This window comes from Agelaius phoeniceus, chromosome 1 (genome assembly GCF_051311805.1).
Source record: "Agelaius phoeniceus isolate bAgePho1 chromosome 1, bAgePho1.hap1, whole genome shotgun sequence".
NCBI lineage: Eukaryota > Metazoa > Chordata > Aves > Passeriformes > Icteridae > Agelaius > Agelaius phoeniceus.
Window position 1 is genome coordinate 106,468,948 of NC_135265.1, and position 15,388 is coordinate 106,484,335.

General features: G+C 39.4%; 1 protein-coding gene across 5 annotated transcripts in view; it reads left to right on the forward strand.

Moving 5' to 3' along the window:
- Positions 1-15,388, forward strand: part of GREB1L (GREB1 like retinoic acid receptor coactivator) — a 133,078-nt gene that overhangs the window by 64,745 nt on the left and 52,945 nt on the right. For 3 of the 5 annotated variants that reach the window (XM_077184770.1, XM_077184775.1, XM_077184779.1), the window contains 3 exons: positions 6,939-7,110; positions 7,393-7,590; positions 14,635-14,811. In XM_077184770.1, coding sequence (XP_077040885.1) covers positions 6,942-7,110; positions 7,393-7,590; positions 14,635-14,811 — 544 coding nt within the window. In that variant the 5' untranslated portion in view covers positions 6,939-6,941. The remainder of the gene's footprint in view (positions 1-6,938; positions 7,111-7,392; positions 7,591-14,634; positions 14,812-15,388) is intronic. The other 2 variants (XM_077184784.1, XM_077184782.1) reach the window with 1 other exon arrangement.

The window sequence follows — 15,388 nt, forward strand, 5'->3', positions numbered from 1 at the left end:
GTGAAAGGTCCCTGCAGCATAAAAGGATTTGCTCCATCTTCTACTAATTTATTTAGAAAACCCTACAAAACCTCCACTGTAACTTATCTGCTCATTTCACAACCATTTGAAAGGACTCCAAAAGCTTTGCAGTCAGAGTAGGCTAAAGCCACATAATTAACTCCTGAAAGCTTTTATATGTTTTCCTTCATCTGCTTATTACATCTGTTTTCTTAGGAAATGGCATCAAATGAAGTTTGGAACATGCTTAATCTTAAATCACCTCAGTCCTCACTAGAGGAATGTGTTGGTGCACTGGCAGCATCAGTTTTTCTCTCACTGTGTTGCAAGATTTTTAACCCATCCAGAATGCAGCATTTTTTTTCTGAGTGGGAGCCATAACCTGGAGAAAAGTAAAGCCAGGGCCATTTTGTAAAACTTGACTTGAGCTCAGCTTGCAGTGCCTTCTGTAGCATTGTGTCTCTCAGTGTACTCTGTGTTTGATCGTGGTTGCAAACTGCTCTTTGTGTGCACAGCTCAGTGGATAACACTGTTAAAAAGAACTAAAGAAACATTTCAAATTTGAGGTAAAAGAGATGAGATGGTGTTTCAGTGCTATTTTTTGGTGGTTTTCCTTTGCCAGCCTCAATGTCACATCACTGCTGGTTTATCCTGTGAAGCTGAAAACTCCCAGGTCACTGAATATCTAAAACTGCAATTCAGACCTAATTTTTGCTTTAAATCACTTGGAGGTGATTTGAAGTTCATTCATGTAAGTTCAACTTAGTAACACCATCCTGCATCCAGCTGTTAATTTTACCTTTAGTACGTTTATTGTTTTGTGAGCTGATCCTGAGGACTGTAGGAATAGTCTTGGGGTGGAAGAGATGGAGCAGTAAGGGCATAGCAGTCTCCATATTAAGACCACTTGTGATTTGCTTTCTGTTTGATGTTGTGGGGAAATAGCTGCCTTCTTCCACCACCCTGCATGTGGCTCTGTAGTACATGCATTTTTCTGTCTCTGTGCAAGCAATTGTCCAAATCCCAGATAATCTGATGCAATACACCAAGTACAGATACCATTAATTGAGCAATAAGAGAAGGAACCTTGTCAGGAAAAAATATATGTTCTTGATCCTTCCCATTACTTTTACACAGTAGTGGCAACATTAGACTGAATGATGAGGCTCTAAATGGTATTGGATGCAAGCAATATTTTCTTAAAAATAAAACAAAAAATAAAGATGAGAGGAAACTGCCCTGCAAATAGGGTAAATCCAAACCAATAATTCATTTTTCTTAAAAGACATTGTGAATGAGTTATTTATCTGTCACTTGCTACATAAGATTGTAAGCTCTTTTACAGTTGAATTTGAATGTCCCTAATGAAGACAAAACAGGGTTTAGAAAAGACCTTAAAACCTTAAAAACCTTTTAAAACCTTGAAAAGACTGTGAGGAGGGAGAAAAAGGTATCTTACTGTGATTATGAAATAAGGCTTCTACTCCACCTTACAATCTTGTTTTAAGTCACACATAAGTCTTCCCCACTGAATACTACAGTCGATGCTGTACATAGACTTTTGGCTTTGAAGTCTGCACTTTTAGTGAGTGTATATATTTGTTATTGTCATTATTACCTGACATTCTTTCTGCTGTATGCATGTTCAGGGTACATCCTAGTGATGCTCTAATGGGGAAAAATAATACTCCCAGAACATGACTAAGAATGATGTAAACAATCGAAACCACTAGCTGTACCTGAAACAACCAGTTCAGTTTTTCTGCAGCACAAATAAATGCCTGGTCTCTCTTTGCCTGAGATAACCCTTTGAGATACAGAAGCTGTGCTGGGCCTGGCAGTGCCTTTGTGGAGGAACTTGCTTTCTTTTCCTTTGAAGAGAAACTTCTCTGTGGGGTAGGCCAGATCAGAAGCCAGATTATGTGTTTTGGAGAACACAATTACATTATTAGGTTAAACACAAAGTAAGGACTTGATAGAGCTGACTTAATGGAGGGTGTTTGCATCAGATTCATCATTCGCTATCAGGTAATTGTGAAATTGCTTTAAGCCATAACAACAACACTCACCCCCTCCCTCATCCTCCCCGTTCGGTTCCTCTCCTTTAAAGTCTCTGGGGTCATGACCCACCTGGAGGCCAAATATGTGGTATCTGGTGTACTGAATGATCTGATTATATTTTTACTAGCAGAGCCTTCAACTCAATGTGCAGTTCTGGCTCCCAGGAGTTATTGAGTCATGATCCACTTTTCAGAGGTGACTTTTATTTTTGTTTGTTTTTTTTTTTTAATGCAAAGAAGCGTAGTCACCTTTTTTTTCTATCTAAAAGTGGGTAATGGTTACTGTACTTACACACTGCTGGACCTGGGCTCTGGTTTTTCTCAAACATCCCATGTCATGTTTCTGCACAGATCTTTTGAAACCTGGGTGACCACATGGAACAAGATTATTTGCTTGAATTGACAAGGTCTTTTTGTAAATTCAGCTTCTGGCTTTGAAAGAGTGATTAGAATTTCCCTGAGTCCTTCACCACGCAGCGAAGTGTTGCAGTGTTAAATCAACTCTCTTTGAAATTTTGTTTTTGTTATTTCCATTTCTGTCTGCTTTGATAGAAGCTCATGGCAATTGTAGCTTTGCTTTCCACAATGAATGCCCATATTAATTGTTTTATTCAAAGCTATAACAATAATCCTCCTTTACCTGTGGTCAGGTTAGAGGAATTTCCCAATTGCTTTGTTTGTGTGTCTTGGTAAGGAGAGAGATGGAAATGTGAGGGCTGCCTTCCAGCTCTGTTTTAAGGCTGTTCTCACTCCAGTAAATCTCATGGTTAATCCTCTAGTTCAGTGATGGGCCACTGCAAAGAAGACTTGAAGTGAGTTTAGGAAATTTGCTTTGAAGAAGCACAGCAGAAATGGAGATGTGCTGGGTAGTGCTTTAGTATCTGAATCTTTTCAGAGAGAACACTGAGAGTGATAGAGCCTGGAGGTGAGGGTGATCTAAATTTTAGGAAATTCCCCTATTATTTCATGTTTTCTTTCAGATTTAATTTTGAAATTATTCAATTCTGATAATGTCTTCTAATCCCCATAGTAAGTTTTAAGGAAATTAAGTAAAATTCATCTCTGTACAGTGGGAATGTTGTTGTGGTAGAGGGGAAGCCTTAAGAAGGAGTGTTGCCAAATTGGCCCTCCTTCCTTGGTAGGGTGCTTGGGAAGGAAAAAGTATAAATACAGCTAAATACACATACACTTTGCACCTACTAACATTCTGTAAAGTTCAATCCAAAACAGACCTTAAAAGGTTGCCAAGAGAAGTAGGCAACTTAAGAATTACACTGGGATCCATCCAGTGGTGCAGGTAAAAGGAAAGGTGAGGGCTGGAATACTGAATTAGAGATGTGCAGATGGCTCATTGCCAGGAATCTAACCAGCTCTGTGCTGAGTTAGCTACAATTAGTGTGCAGGTAGATATGGAAATCTTTATTTACCCTCTCACCAAACCTCCTGCCCACTGGAAACGTCTCAGTGCACACAGGTTGCTGGAGACCGGAGCTGGTTGGCTCCAGCAGAATTCCATGCCATGTTGCTGGGTGTGGAACAATGGACACGAGGGTGAGCCCTGATGTGCTAGAGTTGGCAGCAAAAAAACAGAGATCAGGGAGGAGCTCCTGATCAGGGAGGAGCTCCTGAGTCAAGTCCAGCTCTGTTTTCTCAGTCACTGTGTCAGATTGGCTCAGATGAACTCAACAATGGAATGTCTTTCCCTCATCCTCCCGAGCTCACTGATGCATCAGATGGGCAGAATTTTAAGAAAACCTTATCTTAATTTCACTATGAAAAGCAAGAGGGGTTGGTTTGTTGGTTTTTTTAACCAAATGACCTCATATATGAATGTTGGATGGACATATTATTTGGGTAATTTTTAAACAACGAACATTAATTTAGTTATGTTAAATCATTGGCTTTGGTCATATTTAAATGCAGATATGGCAGATACATGTGTTAATAAGAGAAATGTTCTTTGGTTTTGGTGGTTTGGTTTGGGGTTTTTTTTTTTTTGCCTCCCTTTAAATTCCATCAATTTATTTTTCCTCCAGGCTCTGCTGCCTCCTCAAGCCCCCTCAGCACACTGGAGTCCACTTAAAGCACATTCTCCCCTCTCCTCTGCTGCTCCTGAGGTGTGCTCCCATTTAGACTGTGAGGAGGAAAATTAACCATTTCCTAATTGCACCAGGCATTTAGGGCTAGAATCAAGTGCAGACACACTAAGGAGTTACTCCCTTGAATTGGTGCTCCAATTCTGGGGAGGCTGGGTCAAGCACAGCCTGACCCAGGCAGCAGCTCACTGCTGGAGGGTCTTGCCACCTCCTCTCCCCTCCCCAGCTCTATTGAGCTCCAAATGAGGCCCAGCTGCCCTAATGGCCTCAGGCAGTGTTAGGAAATCAGCTGCCCCGTGCTGTTCTCCAGGGCTCCCAGCTTCCCCAGCCGCAGCCCAGCAGGACCCGGGGCCGCTCTGCCCCGACACCTCTGCCTGCCCCATCCTGCTCAGGCACATCCCTGCATCCCTGCCCGCCTTCCTCCCGCCCTGCTCCCACGCTGCAGGCACCAGAACTCACACCAGCTGGGCTTCCTGAGCCTTTCTTTACTTGGCATTTCCACCAACAAGCTTGTTTTCTCCTGGCAAGCCAGAAACATCCTCTGGTAACATTAACCATTAACCATTTCTCTGGTAAATCTGTGACAGTCTCCATCCACAGGCAAGTCTCCTTGTATTGCCAGGGAAGCAAATCAAATTGCCAGCATTTTTTCTGTGTGTGCGCTATCCTTTATAAATAGCTTCCCATCAAAATTAAAATAGTTGTCATAGATTTTATACAACAGGTAGGCTGTAGAAAACATGGAGAGTGAACAAACTTCATGCAGATGTGCTGTGGGAATTGCAAATTTTCTGATTCATGAAGGTTGATTCATTTTCATTATGGTGTTTTAACTAAAGTCTTTTAATTTGAATACATTCTTGAAATCTTACCTTAAGCACATCGTAACTGACATAGATAGCACAGAAATTAAATTTTATTGCATGAAATTTAATAAAAGTCTGTAATGATTTCACTTGTATTTATGGAAGTATCGTCACTGATTTCAGTAAAATAAGTGTTTCAGTCACTTAGCTGATTTCCAGAAATTCTTTTTTTCAAAGGCACCTGACAGGCTTTAGCTTACTGCAACCTTTATACTGCTTCAGTGTAGTTTTTTTCCCTAACACACTTTGTAGTTGTGTGTTTGTACACAGTCCCTACTGTTTCCAAATCTAATGAAAACATATAGAAGGGGAAAGAGAATCTACTTATCTTAGGTATCTCACTGCTGAAACAGCAGAATGTGTCAAGCTAAGAAACATTTTTTTTAATCTGGTATTGTCTCTGGTTAGGGTAGAGAAGTGTAAATTTTGTAGTTGCCACAAAATTTATTTAAAGCCAGTCTAGCTGGAACTGACCTTCTCTCCCAGGTTAGAGGTGAATAATTTGATTTGTTTCACACCTGTGTATCCAGTAGTGTAGTAATAATTAGCTCTCAGATATTTGTCTACACCAACAGACCTCAAAGGCTGCTGGAAATGGCTGTCACAAGTATTGCCCTTTTACAGGTGGCCCTGAGCACCTTGAGCAACACGGTGATAAAGCAGGAGTGGAACTGTAGGTTTTCAAAATGCCAACTTATCTTCTTGGCCAAGGTCTCTTCCTGTTTGTAGGGCTAGGTGACATCTATTGAGGGGAAGAACAAAGATAATGTTATAAGGTTTTGTACTTTTGAGTCTGTTGGTTTAACTGGGGAAAACTTGTTTCTTGAAAGTTGAGTCTTGTGTTCTGAATATTGGGAAATTTTAGACTGCTGTTTCTTTGGAACAAATGTCATTTGATATAATGATCTAGCAAAGTGGAAAATTTCATATTTCAGTGAGTGTTCCTTTGCTCATTTTAAAACCTTCCATGGCCACCCTGTTACTAAATGTTTAAATTTGAGTGTCCATATCCCAGTGCTGGGTGCACAAGTATAACAGTCTTTGGGCATCCAAGGAGAAGAAATGGTCTACAGGTCTGTTTCTGCTTGAATATTTAATTAAGTTCATAAGTTCATCATCAGTAGAAATATTAATTGTTAAAGCAGATATTTAAATGATTTTTTTACTCCATGAGTGTAAAGCATAATTTCAAATGAAGACATTTTACTGCATTTGCTGCATGTGGTTTAGAAGTTATTTATTTCTCTCTTTTTTATATATTTTGTTATAATTAGATCCTTTGATAGGTCAGACTACATGTAAATCATAATATTACCTTGAAGACAGAAGGTGAAGAGATTCTGAAAGGACAGAGAAACTGACCTTCCATGTAATTTCAGTTAATATGAACAAGAGCAAAAATTCAAGTTATTGGATGTCTTTGTGTAAAGTTTTTCTCCAAATAATGGCATACTGACAAGTGAAAAATCGTGTAAACATACTCTTTGACAAAAGAGTATGCTTACTCTTTTGACAAGAACTGATGAAGGCCAACTTGATTTTTTAAATTTTTTTTGTTATATGTACCCTTCTGTATTCTACCCTGAATATCCTAAAAAACCCCAAATAATAATGATTTTATCTATCCTCCATTAATTTTTTTATACCAGGCAGGTTCTTGAGGCTGTTGAGAGGCCATGTGCTCAGAAGACACAGAGCAGTGTGTTGGAGGTGTGCTAAAAGCTTGGTGGAACAGAAGGATGCAGTCTGCCAGACAGAGAGAGAAACACAAACGTGTGGTGCTAGTTAGAGATGTTGTTTGCACAGCATATTTCCTTGCTGACTTTATATCACTGACATGCATCTGTCTTCGTTTGTAAATTCTCTGTGCATGGGCATTCCCATCCCCTTATCAGCTGTTTCCTTTGTGTTTTTAGATCATGGGGAATTCATATGCAGGGCAACTGAAATCCGCCCGTTTCGAAGAAGCTCTCCACAACTCCATAGAAGCTTCTCTGAGATGCAGCAGCGTTGTCCCACGGCCAATCTTCTCCCAGCTCTACCTGGATCCTGACCAGCCTCCTTTCCTGCCGGAAGGTAACCATGAAAGTATGGCACGTTTCAGTTGTTTTTCTGTGCGTGAAAAGGGTGGGGGGGGTGTTTCATTAAAAAAAAAAAAAAAACCAAAAAAAACCAGAAACTGCCCAGCAGTTAATTGTGTAACAAAATCTGAATCTTGGGCATCATTAAGGGGAAAGAATGGCATGCTGGTTATTTTAAAAGGAGAAGATAGATGTTGTATTAAAAGGAGATAACTGTTGAAAAGTTCAATTTTCTAGGTTATTTTTATCTTTACTATATTTTATTATTTTTTCTATTTTTATTCTTCAGATGTGAAGCCAAAGGTAGAAGAGTTGGATAAAGAGTTAGTACATCGCTATTCACAAAATGGAAATCTGGACTTTTCTACCAACCAAACTGTTAATGAAATGGAAGATGAAGAAGAGGATGAAGAAATGTCAGATTCAAGCAGTCCACCAATCCCATACTCGCAAAAACCTGCCCCAGAAGGGTCTTGCACTACTGATGGTTGGTATCATTGTGTTTTACTGTATGATCTTCACTACTGAATGATTCTAGTGATAATGTGCACTCTCTGCAGATCTCTTACAAATCCTTAAGCTAGAAAGTCTGAAAATACAGTTTATAGTCAAAGCCGACAAAATAAGGATTAGAAGGACTTGTTTGAGAACATAAAGTTTAGTTTATCATTTGAAAGCAGTGTTGAGAACTGGCTGTGGCACGTCATTAGTTTCTGAAAGCCCTTTTTTGTCTGTCAACCAGGTAACCTCTTTTGATTCACTGTCCTCAGAGAGGTTACCTGAGTTGGCATCAGTATGGCTGGTTCTCAGTCTATTCCTAAATGATTCTCAGAAACATTGGCAAAGCTGGACTTAGTTGCTTCCATGGGTAGAAAGAAGAGAAAGAAAATGGGGAGGACACTTAATGCACTTTCTGCTGCTGAGGTGACAAGAAGGTTGGCTGTGGAACCTTGTCTGTTTTGTCTTCCCCACGTGCCTGCTGGCCGTTGCTTCCCTACCAACTGAGCTGCCATGGTTTGCTGTTGTTCAAGATGAGCAAAATTGTTGACCATACTATATTTGCTTGGGTTTAAATGTGTCAAAGAAAGAACCAGGTAATTATGCATGAACCTACTTACCCTAAGAAAAATCAATGTGATTGGTTCAACTTACCCCAAAATCGTTCTATTCTGAAGGTTTAACTTCCTCAAAAAAGGAGAACCTGCTCACAGTTATTAGATGTGCTTCTTGTTAAAACATCTCCCTGCTGACTTCAGACACCTGAAAACAGGAACTGTTCCCACCAGGTCCAAATGCACTTTTGGACATTTTATTCAATATCCCCCTGAATCATGGAATTCCTTGTCCACAGTTCATCAAAAGCTGTAATTTTGAAATGGTTTTGCACCTTACTGAAGTATCTGGTTATATGAAATGATAGAAGTAAGGATCAGCCCCTGGTAATTCTTGGACATTTGTGGGGGGCAGGCATTAGTGGCATGTGTTGTCATCTTTGCCTTTTCCACTTCCAAATGCAGCTCACGGGAGCATGTTTACCCTCTGTAACAGCATACTGCCCGTTCCCTGTAGCACAAAGAACAGAAGGGCTGGTTGGCTACTGTGAAAAGATGGGGAATATTGTTGGGAGAATTCATTATTCACACAGAAGTGTGGTTTTCTGTCCTTTGAAGGCTTGTGAATTTGAAGAAGGAGGGAAGGAGAAAGTATAAAACGATGTATTCCTAGGAAAGTGTTCTCAGTTGAGGACAAGTATCAATAAAGTCTGCAAAATCTCCTATGGAGAGCAGGAGCAGTGCCGTTTTCACTTCACATATTATATGTATGTAATGTTAAACTTCTTAGTATGTCCTGGGATTGACCTTTCAGGGGCAGTTTTGTGTTTTGATTTTTATCTATAAGGCTTTTATGATCAAAGCACTCTAGAAGAAAGTTTCATGTGTTACATCTGCAGAATTTTAGGGTTGTTCATTACTCATTTTTAAGTTTACCATTCTGAGTTTACAAATCTGCCTTACTATCAGATGTTCTCAAGGAACCAATTTAAGAGAGCAGTGTTTTTGTGTCTGGAAAAGGAATGGAAAACAGATTTTTTTCCAAATACTTCTGGTGATCTGTTAGGACAGTTTTGCATAATTGTTTAAAATGCCCTGGTTCCCAAACATTCACACAGCAGACCATATCTCAACAAGATATTAATCTGATAACTCATCTTTCATCTCATGAGTATGCCTTCCAGAGATGTAAGACAGGATCACTGTCATTGTTTGCATCCCTTATCTTATTTATTTAATTGCAAAGGTAAATGACATTATGAAGATGTTAAACAATACTGATAGACCATTTGAACTCACTGTATTTGGATACTTTAAACTAAGCCTGTGTTCCATTGCTTATCCAAGAGCAAAATATTGGTATTGGAGCCTGCAGTTCATAGCTCTGCTTGCTGTAAAATCTGTTTCCCACCTTTTGGATCAGGTGGGATGAAATCTTTTTCCCTTTGAGGTATTTGTGCTGCTTGCTTTTCCTGAATTCAGGATGTGTGCCATAACCATCATATTATTTTCTGTGGTGACTTATTCTTTTATTCAGATGCATTTGTCAGTCACATGGGTGCAGAAAGTAGATCTTAATGCCTTTAGCTGTCAGCTAAAAAAAAGAAATGCCTCATAAGTGAGTTTGTTGGAAATTCTTTCTCAGCTAGTATTAGATGTCTTAACTCTCTTCTTAGCCCATTGGAAAGAGCAACTGTATTTGCCACTGAACCTTGCTGTTAGTCATGAAAGTAATTCACTTATTTTCAGGGGCTTTGGGGGTTTGTTTATGGTTTTTTTCCTGCTCAACACAAATTTTTGTAACTAAAATTTCCATGAAAATAGGGTTTCAAGAAAAATAATTTATTTGTTTTCATATGGGTATCTCAAATAGTCAACAAAATTCTTGCATTATCAAGAAGCTCTTCTGAACCGCTGGCTTGCTGTAGCTTTGAAAGAGGCTGCTTCTCATTTGTGGAATAACATTCTATGCAAGCTGTGGGAAACACAATAGTATCACCTTTCTTTTGTTAGCAAATCCTCAATTTACCTGATGCTTAAAGAAAGGCCAAGGCAGTTTCAGAAGCAATTAGGTAAGCAGGTACTTAACACCTGATCAGTTACTGTGAGGTTACAATAGCGAGTGACAGTGACCCCTAATTCATATGTAATTCCTGGAAGCTAATTCCTCATGCAAATACCCCATTTATTACAGTGCAACAAGGGGCTGGTGCCCCACATGGAAACTACCTCTTCTTACGGTGGGGAAAGGGAAGACAGATACAATTTTAATTTTTGAGAAGATTCTAGGACTTGTAGTCGTTGACAGCGGTGGGGATACATTTTCAGGAAGATGGGACTGGGTTACTTTAAATGAAGTGATGTTGGAGAATGCAAATGTGCTTCTCAGAAGCAAAAACTAATGCAGAGAAATGCAGATGTCTGTAAAAGCTGTTAATATTTTAACTTTTTGGTGACTGCTCCTGGTATTTGCAAATCTTTAATTGAAATGTAAGTGCCTGTTCCTCTGTTCCTTATTTGAAACAAAGCTGAGATCCTGTAAGAACATGTTGTTTGTTTTGGTTTTTGGGTTTTTTTTAGCAATTCAGCAGTTACATGTCGATAAAATACTTCACAAAAAGGAGTTGGTTTGGTTTACTGACTCATGTTTTCTTTTCTTTGTACTAGGATTTTCATAAAAGGTACACAAGTAAATTAAAGTGCTATTCTTTCTTTTTTAGAGGAAATGTTTTACTGCTGTTTGACATAGAAGTGTAGGTGCCAGCACAGTTATAAATGAATAGCTATGAAATGTAAATGAATTTTAAATGTTCTAAGTCTTAGACATTGGCAGCACAAGTTCATCTAGTACTGAGACACTATGTTTAGTCTTTCCTAATGTGGAAATTATTATTTCTAACAGATAATTAATTACCAATGCAAAAATCAGGCAAAACAGAAAAGAAAATAAGGTTGGGATCTCTGTGGTGCTTGGTAGTTAGAAAAAGACAATGTAACAGGGAGAGGGTTAATCTCCCCTTCATCTCCCCTCAGTTACTTGCTTCCAAATCAATGTGTTTTGGGTGGAATTTCCTCATTCAGTTTCAAAAAGCAGCAGAAACTTAAAAGAGTGCTTTTCAGGCCTTAAAGTCAAGGCAAAGAAGGATAATGAAGGGCTCTTGCTCTTTCCATCTGCATGTCTTTGAAGGAAAATTCAAACCTTTTACCGCACAGGAGCAGATTTGCATCCTCTCCCTATCTCCTGGTGGAAGTAAATCCCAGCTGTAGCTGGCCAGGCTCTGCAGCCCTCCCTGCTTCTCCTGTGGCAGCTGTTCCATGAGCAAGAGAAAAGTTCCTGGAGGCTCTGGGATCTGTCTGTGCTGCCTCTCTCCCTGCCCACCCATCGGGATCCCGGTCCCTCTCAGAAGGGGAGCCAGAGGAAACCATTCGGTGTCAGCCCTGTTTATTATCTCACCACCTCAGAAAACGAGGTTTTGGCAGTCTCCTGTGAGCTCTGAGCTGGTGGCTGCTTTCCCCTTTCTGGTAGTGAATTATAAAGGCAGTGAATTTCAGCAAGATTTGTGAAGTTCAGGAGCTGGTTGGATGACATCGGTGTCCCCAAACTTAAGTCCCCTGGGGCAGCAAGGTAATTATAGCTCTCTGACAGGCTGAATATCCCAGAGGCATGTGCTGGCCAGCCAGCCTGCCCATGCATACCTCTGTGATCCGGAGATGTCGCCAGCCAAAGCCGAGGAGGATGCCAAAGGAGATTGTGAAAGGAGGGAGAATAGGGAGAGTGTGCAAGGGGTCTGGGAGCACTGGCTGAGTAAGAGATGATACTGGGGGTGGTGAATCATAGGTACTGCTTGCAGATCCAGTAGGATACAGCATTTCTACAGTCCAGTCCCACATATCCTAAATGGTGGGAAATATTAAGATCTACAGCCTCTCAGCTAAGAGGCTGCCGTTCCCATGATAGCAGGCAGTTACTGAATTGTGCTTGTAAACTTGTTAAGATGTTTTTTCTTAGGACTCTCCTGTAGCTTCTCCCTTGGGGACTGATGCAGAATGGTGACACTCAGCTGCTCGAAGCATAGCTGAAGTTGTTTTGCACATAGCCCAGATAAATCTGAGTCTTTTCTTTCACCTGGGGTGTCGTGGAGTGCTGCTTCACTTCACTTCACTGGGACAGCAAAACCCTCAAGCGGCCCAAGGGGCTCAAAGCTTCTCATGTGATATTCACACTTCTCAATGTTGTGTGCTCCTTCAGAAAACAAGTCTGTATTGACACAAAACAACACTGACAACCTTGCTTGTGCCAGTATTGCTATTGCTAGCAATTCCTTCAAAAGCCTTCTCCTGTTGGAGAAGCACCATTTGTGCTTCTGGGCATTTCCGGAACATTTTTAGGTAGAGACTGGGCTAGAAGCTAATTGTGTAAAGCATGGGTTTAAGTCTGTGTTGAAATCTTACTGCACTTGCTGTTTCATAATCCTTATCTACAGATTTCCTGTTTGCCCACATTGTCAGCAGTGGGCAATTTTTCTGCTTTAAATCTAGATGTAAAGTGGTATTTTCTAAGCATGTCAACTACTCAGATTTCGCTGAATGCCTAAATATTTAAGGCCACCTTCGAAAATTCTGGATTTAATACCTAGGTGACATTAACATTTGAATAAGCAAACTTTATTTTGAATGGAAGGGACTTTTCTCCTGGGTTTATCTGAGACTTTCTTTCTAAATTACATCAAAAAGTCTAGATAATACTTAGCCTGGTACCTGGCTTTCTATTTGACTATGATCAATATGTTTTTAGAGAACATGCCTTAAGAAGAATTTCACAGATTAAAATCAAATGACACCTAATCAGAAAAGAACTAATTGTGCTTTAAATATGCAGATTTAATACTTCTCTCTTAAAACATATGTAAGTTTTTATTAGTAAGTTATTGATATAATCCACTGATTCATACATGAAAACTTCAGGAGCTTAATTCAATTCATTGCTTGGAAAAAGCAAGTGTGTGAGGGGTAAATTCAAGCTAGCTTTTCATGAGCTGCTGCTGGAACTGAGGTGATTGAAGAAGTGAAGAAACCATTCAGCCAAGAACTAGTTCGGCAGATTGTGAGTGTAGGCACAAGACTGAACCTGTATTGGACCCTGTTTTCAGCAAGCTGCTGCTTGTGAGGAAATTCATGCAAGCTGATTCTGTGCATTCCACTTTGCACATGCTCTGTGCCTGCTACAGTGCTGAGATAAAACCAAAACCCAATAACTTCCATAATTTTTGCTGAAGTTGCTATAGGTTTTGGCCCAGGAGCTAAGAGCACAGACATATGTATCAATAATGGCTGAGGTGGCTTTTGGTTAAGCTGTGATCACATTGTGTTACCACATGCTAACACAAGGTCTTTCTCCAGGATTTTTTTTCTTAAAATTTCTGTGACAATGCATAATATTTACATGAGTAATATTTTAAATGAAGTGTAAGTAATAGGTATTAATAGCTATTGCAGTAATTTCAAATTTAACAGTAATCTTGATTCTTGTGATTGTGATTTCCTTTATTTATTGTTTGTTTAGCCTGGACACTGCTCTGGGTTGCCTTGCTATGCTTTTTGTGTGACCCAGCCTGCTACCTGCTCACTGCAGGGCATAGAACAGCAGAAACTCTCTCAGGTCCTCACTTTTGCCTCCTTCTGCTGCTTTAGCTCTACACTGATTAGAAGCCCAAGAGGCAATGTTATGTCCTTATTTTGTGGGCATATGTGTATTTGAGTGGGGAAAAGACTTAACTGGGGACTTGAAAGTCCTGCAGTCCACTGAGACTTCAGAGACTCAGCTGGAGACGTAGCAAAACATGATTCACATGTCTGAAACTAGTGAATTATTTATTTCCTGGAATTTCTAAAATGTTTGGAGGATTTAAAAATTAGATATTTAATTATTTTAATGTAATAAAATGATTTTTAGTAGCCACTATTAAACTTTCATCATCAATTTTTATCATTCTTTTGTATTACTTAATGGTGTTTATGTATCAATGCTCGCCTTCTGCAAGCAACTAAGACAAAATAGTTTCTCTTGAAAAAACTGTAGACTGAAGTTTGGCAAAGAAAAAATAATATTTGGCATGTTTTAAGAGCTGCTTTCTGTTATTAAATAACAAACTTATCCTCTTATTTTGATTGTTTTTGAAAAATTGGATTTTGGAGCCAATTTTTTGATGTCTAATGTTTGGGCACTTAAATTTCTTTTGTGCCTGTATATGTTTAAATATGTATATTTAAAATAATGTTGTCTATTGCCTCTGAAACTCTCAGCTAGTGGTTCTGGTGGGATGCTATCTCAATTTCCTCTATTTCCCTTAAAAAGGATATATGAAAACTCCAGTTACAGCATCAAGTCGTGAAGGCCATTTGCTTTTGCAACTGATCAAACAAAGAGAATTAAATGAATTCTTCTGAAGAGTTATCATTTGTTTTGCTTTGTTCTGTAGGTTTTTGTCAAGCAGGCAAGGATTTACGGTTGGTATCTCTGTGCATGGAGCAAATTGATATCCCAGCAGGCTTCCTGTTAGTAGGAGCCAAATCTCCCAACCTTCCTGAGCACATTCTAGTCTGCGCTGTTGACAAGAGGTTTTTGCCAGATGATCATGGAAAAAATGCACTTTTAGGTAAGAGATCTTTTTTCCTTTGTACCATAATAATTCAGAGAAAAAAAAAAGCCAGTTGAAAATTATCTAATGTCATTTCAGCTAATGACCTTCTATTAGAAATATGTTGAGGAGAGGACTGACTTCATTAAATCAAATCTGTAGATGAACCTGCCTTAAAAGCCCATTTTAAAACAAGTCCCTGATTCCACAATTAATCACAATTGAATCTCCCAGATTTCTGTGTGGGCAGAAGTCAATTGCAGCCCTGGCATTCTAAATGTGAACTATCCATATTCTGTTTATCTCAGCTGGAGCTTACAGCATTTTCATTTAAGAAGAAATATGCTCATGCAAGTACTGAAAATGAACTATATTATGTTTGGTTTTTTTTTTTTTTTAATTAAGGGATGATTTCTGCCCTTGGCTTCACCAGGATCATTGATCTCAGTAGAAGTTCTGGGAGCAGTTTGCTTCCCAAAAACCAACACATAGGGACACCCCGCCCTACCTTTCCCAATTATGTCATAATCTGTTACATTTATGAAGTTTAAAATCTTAGTACAACAATGCCTCTTGGTAATTGAAGACAGGCCTA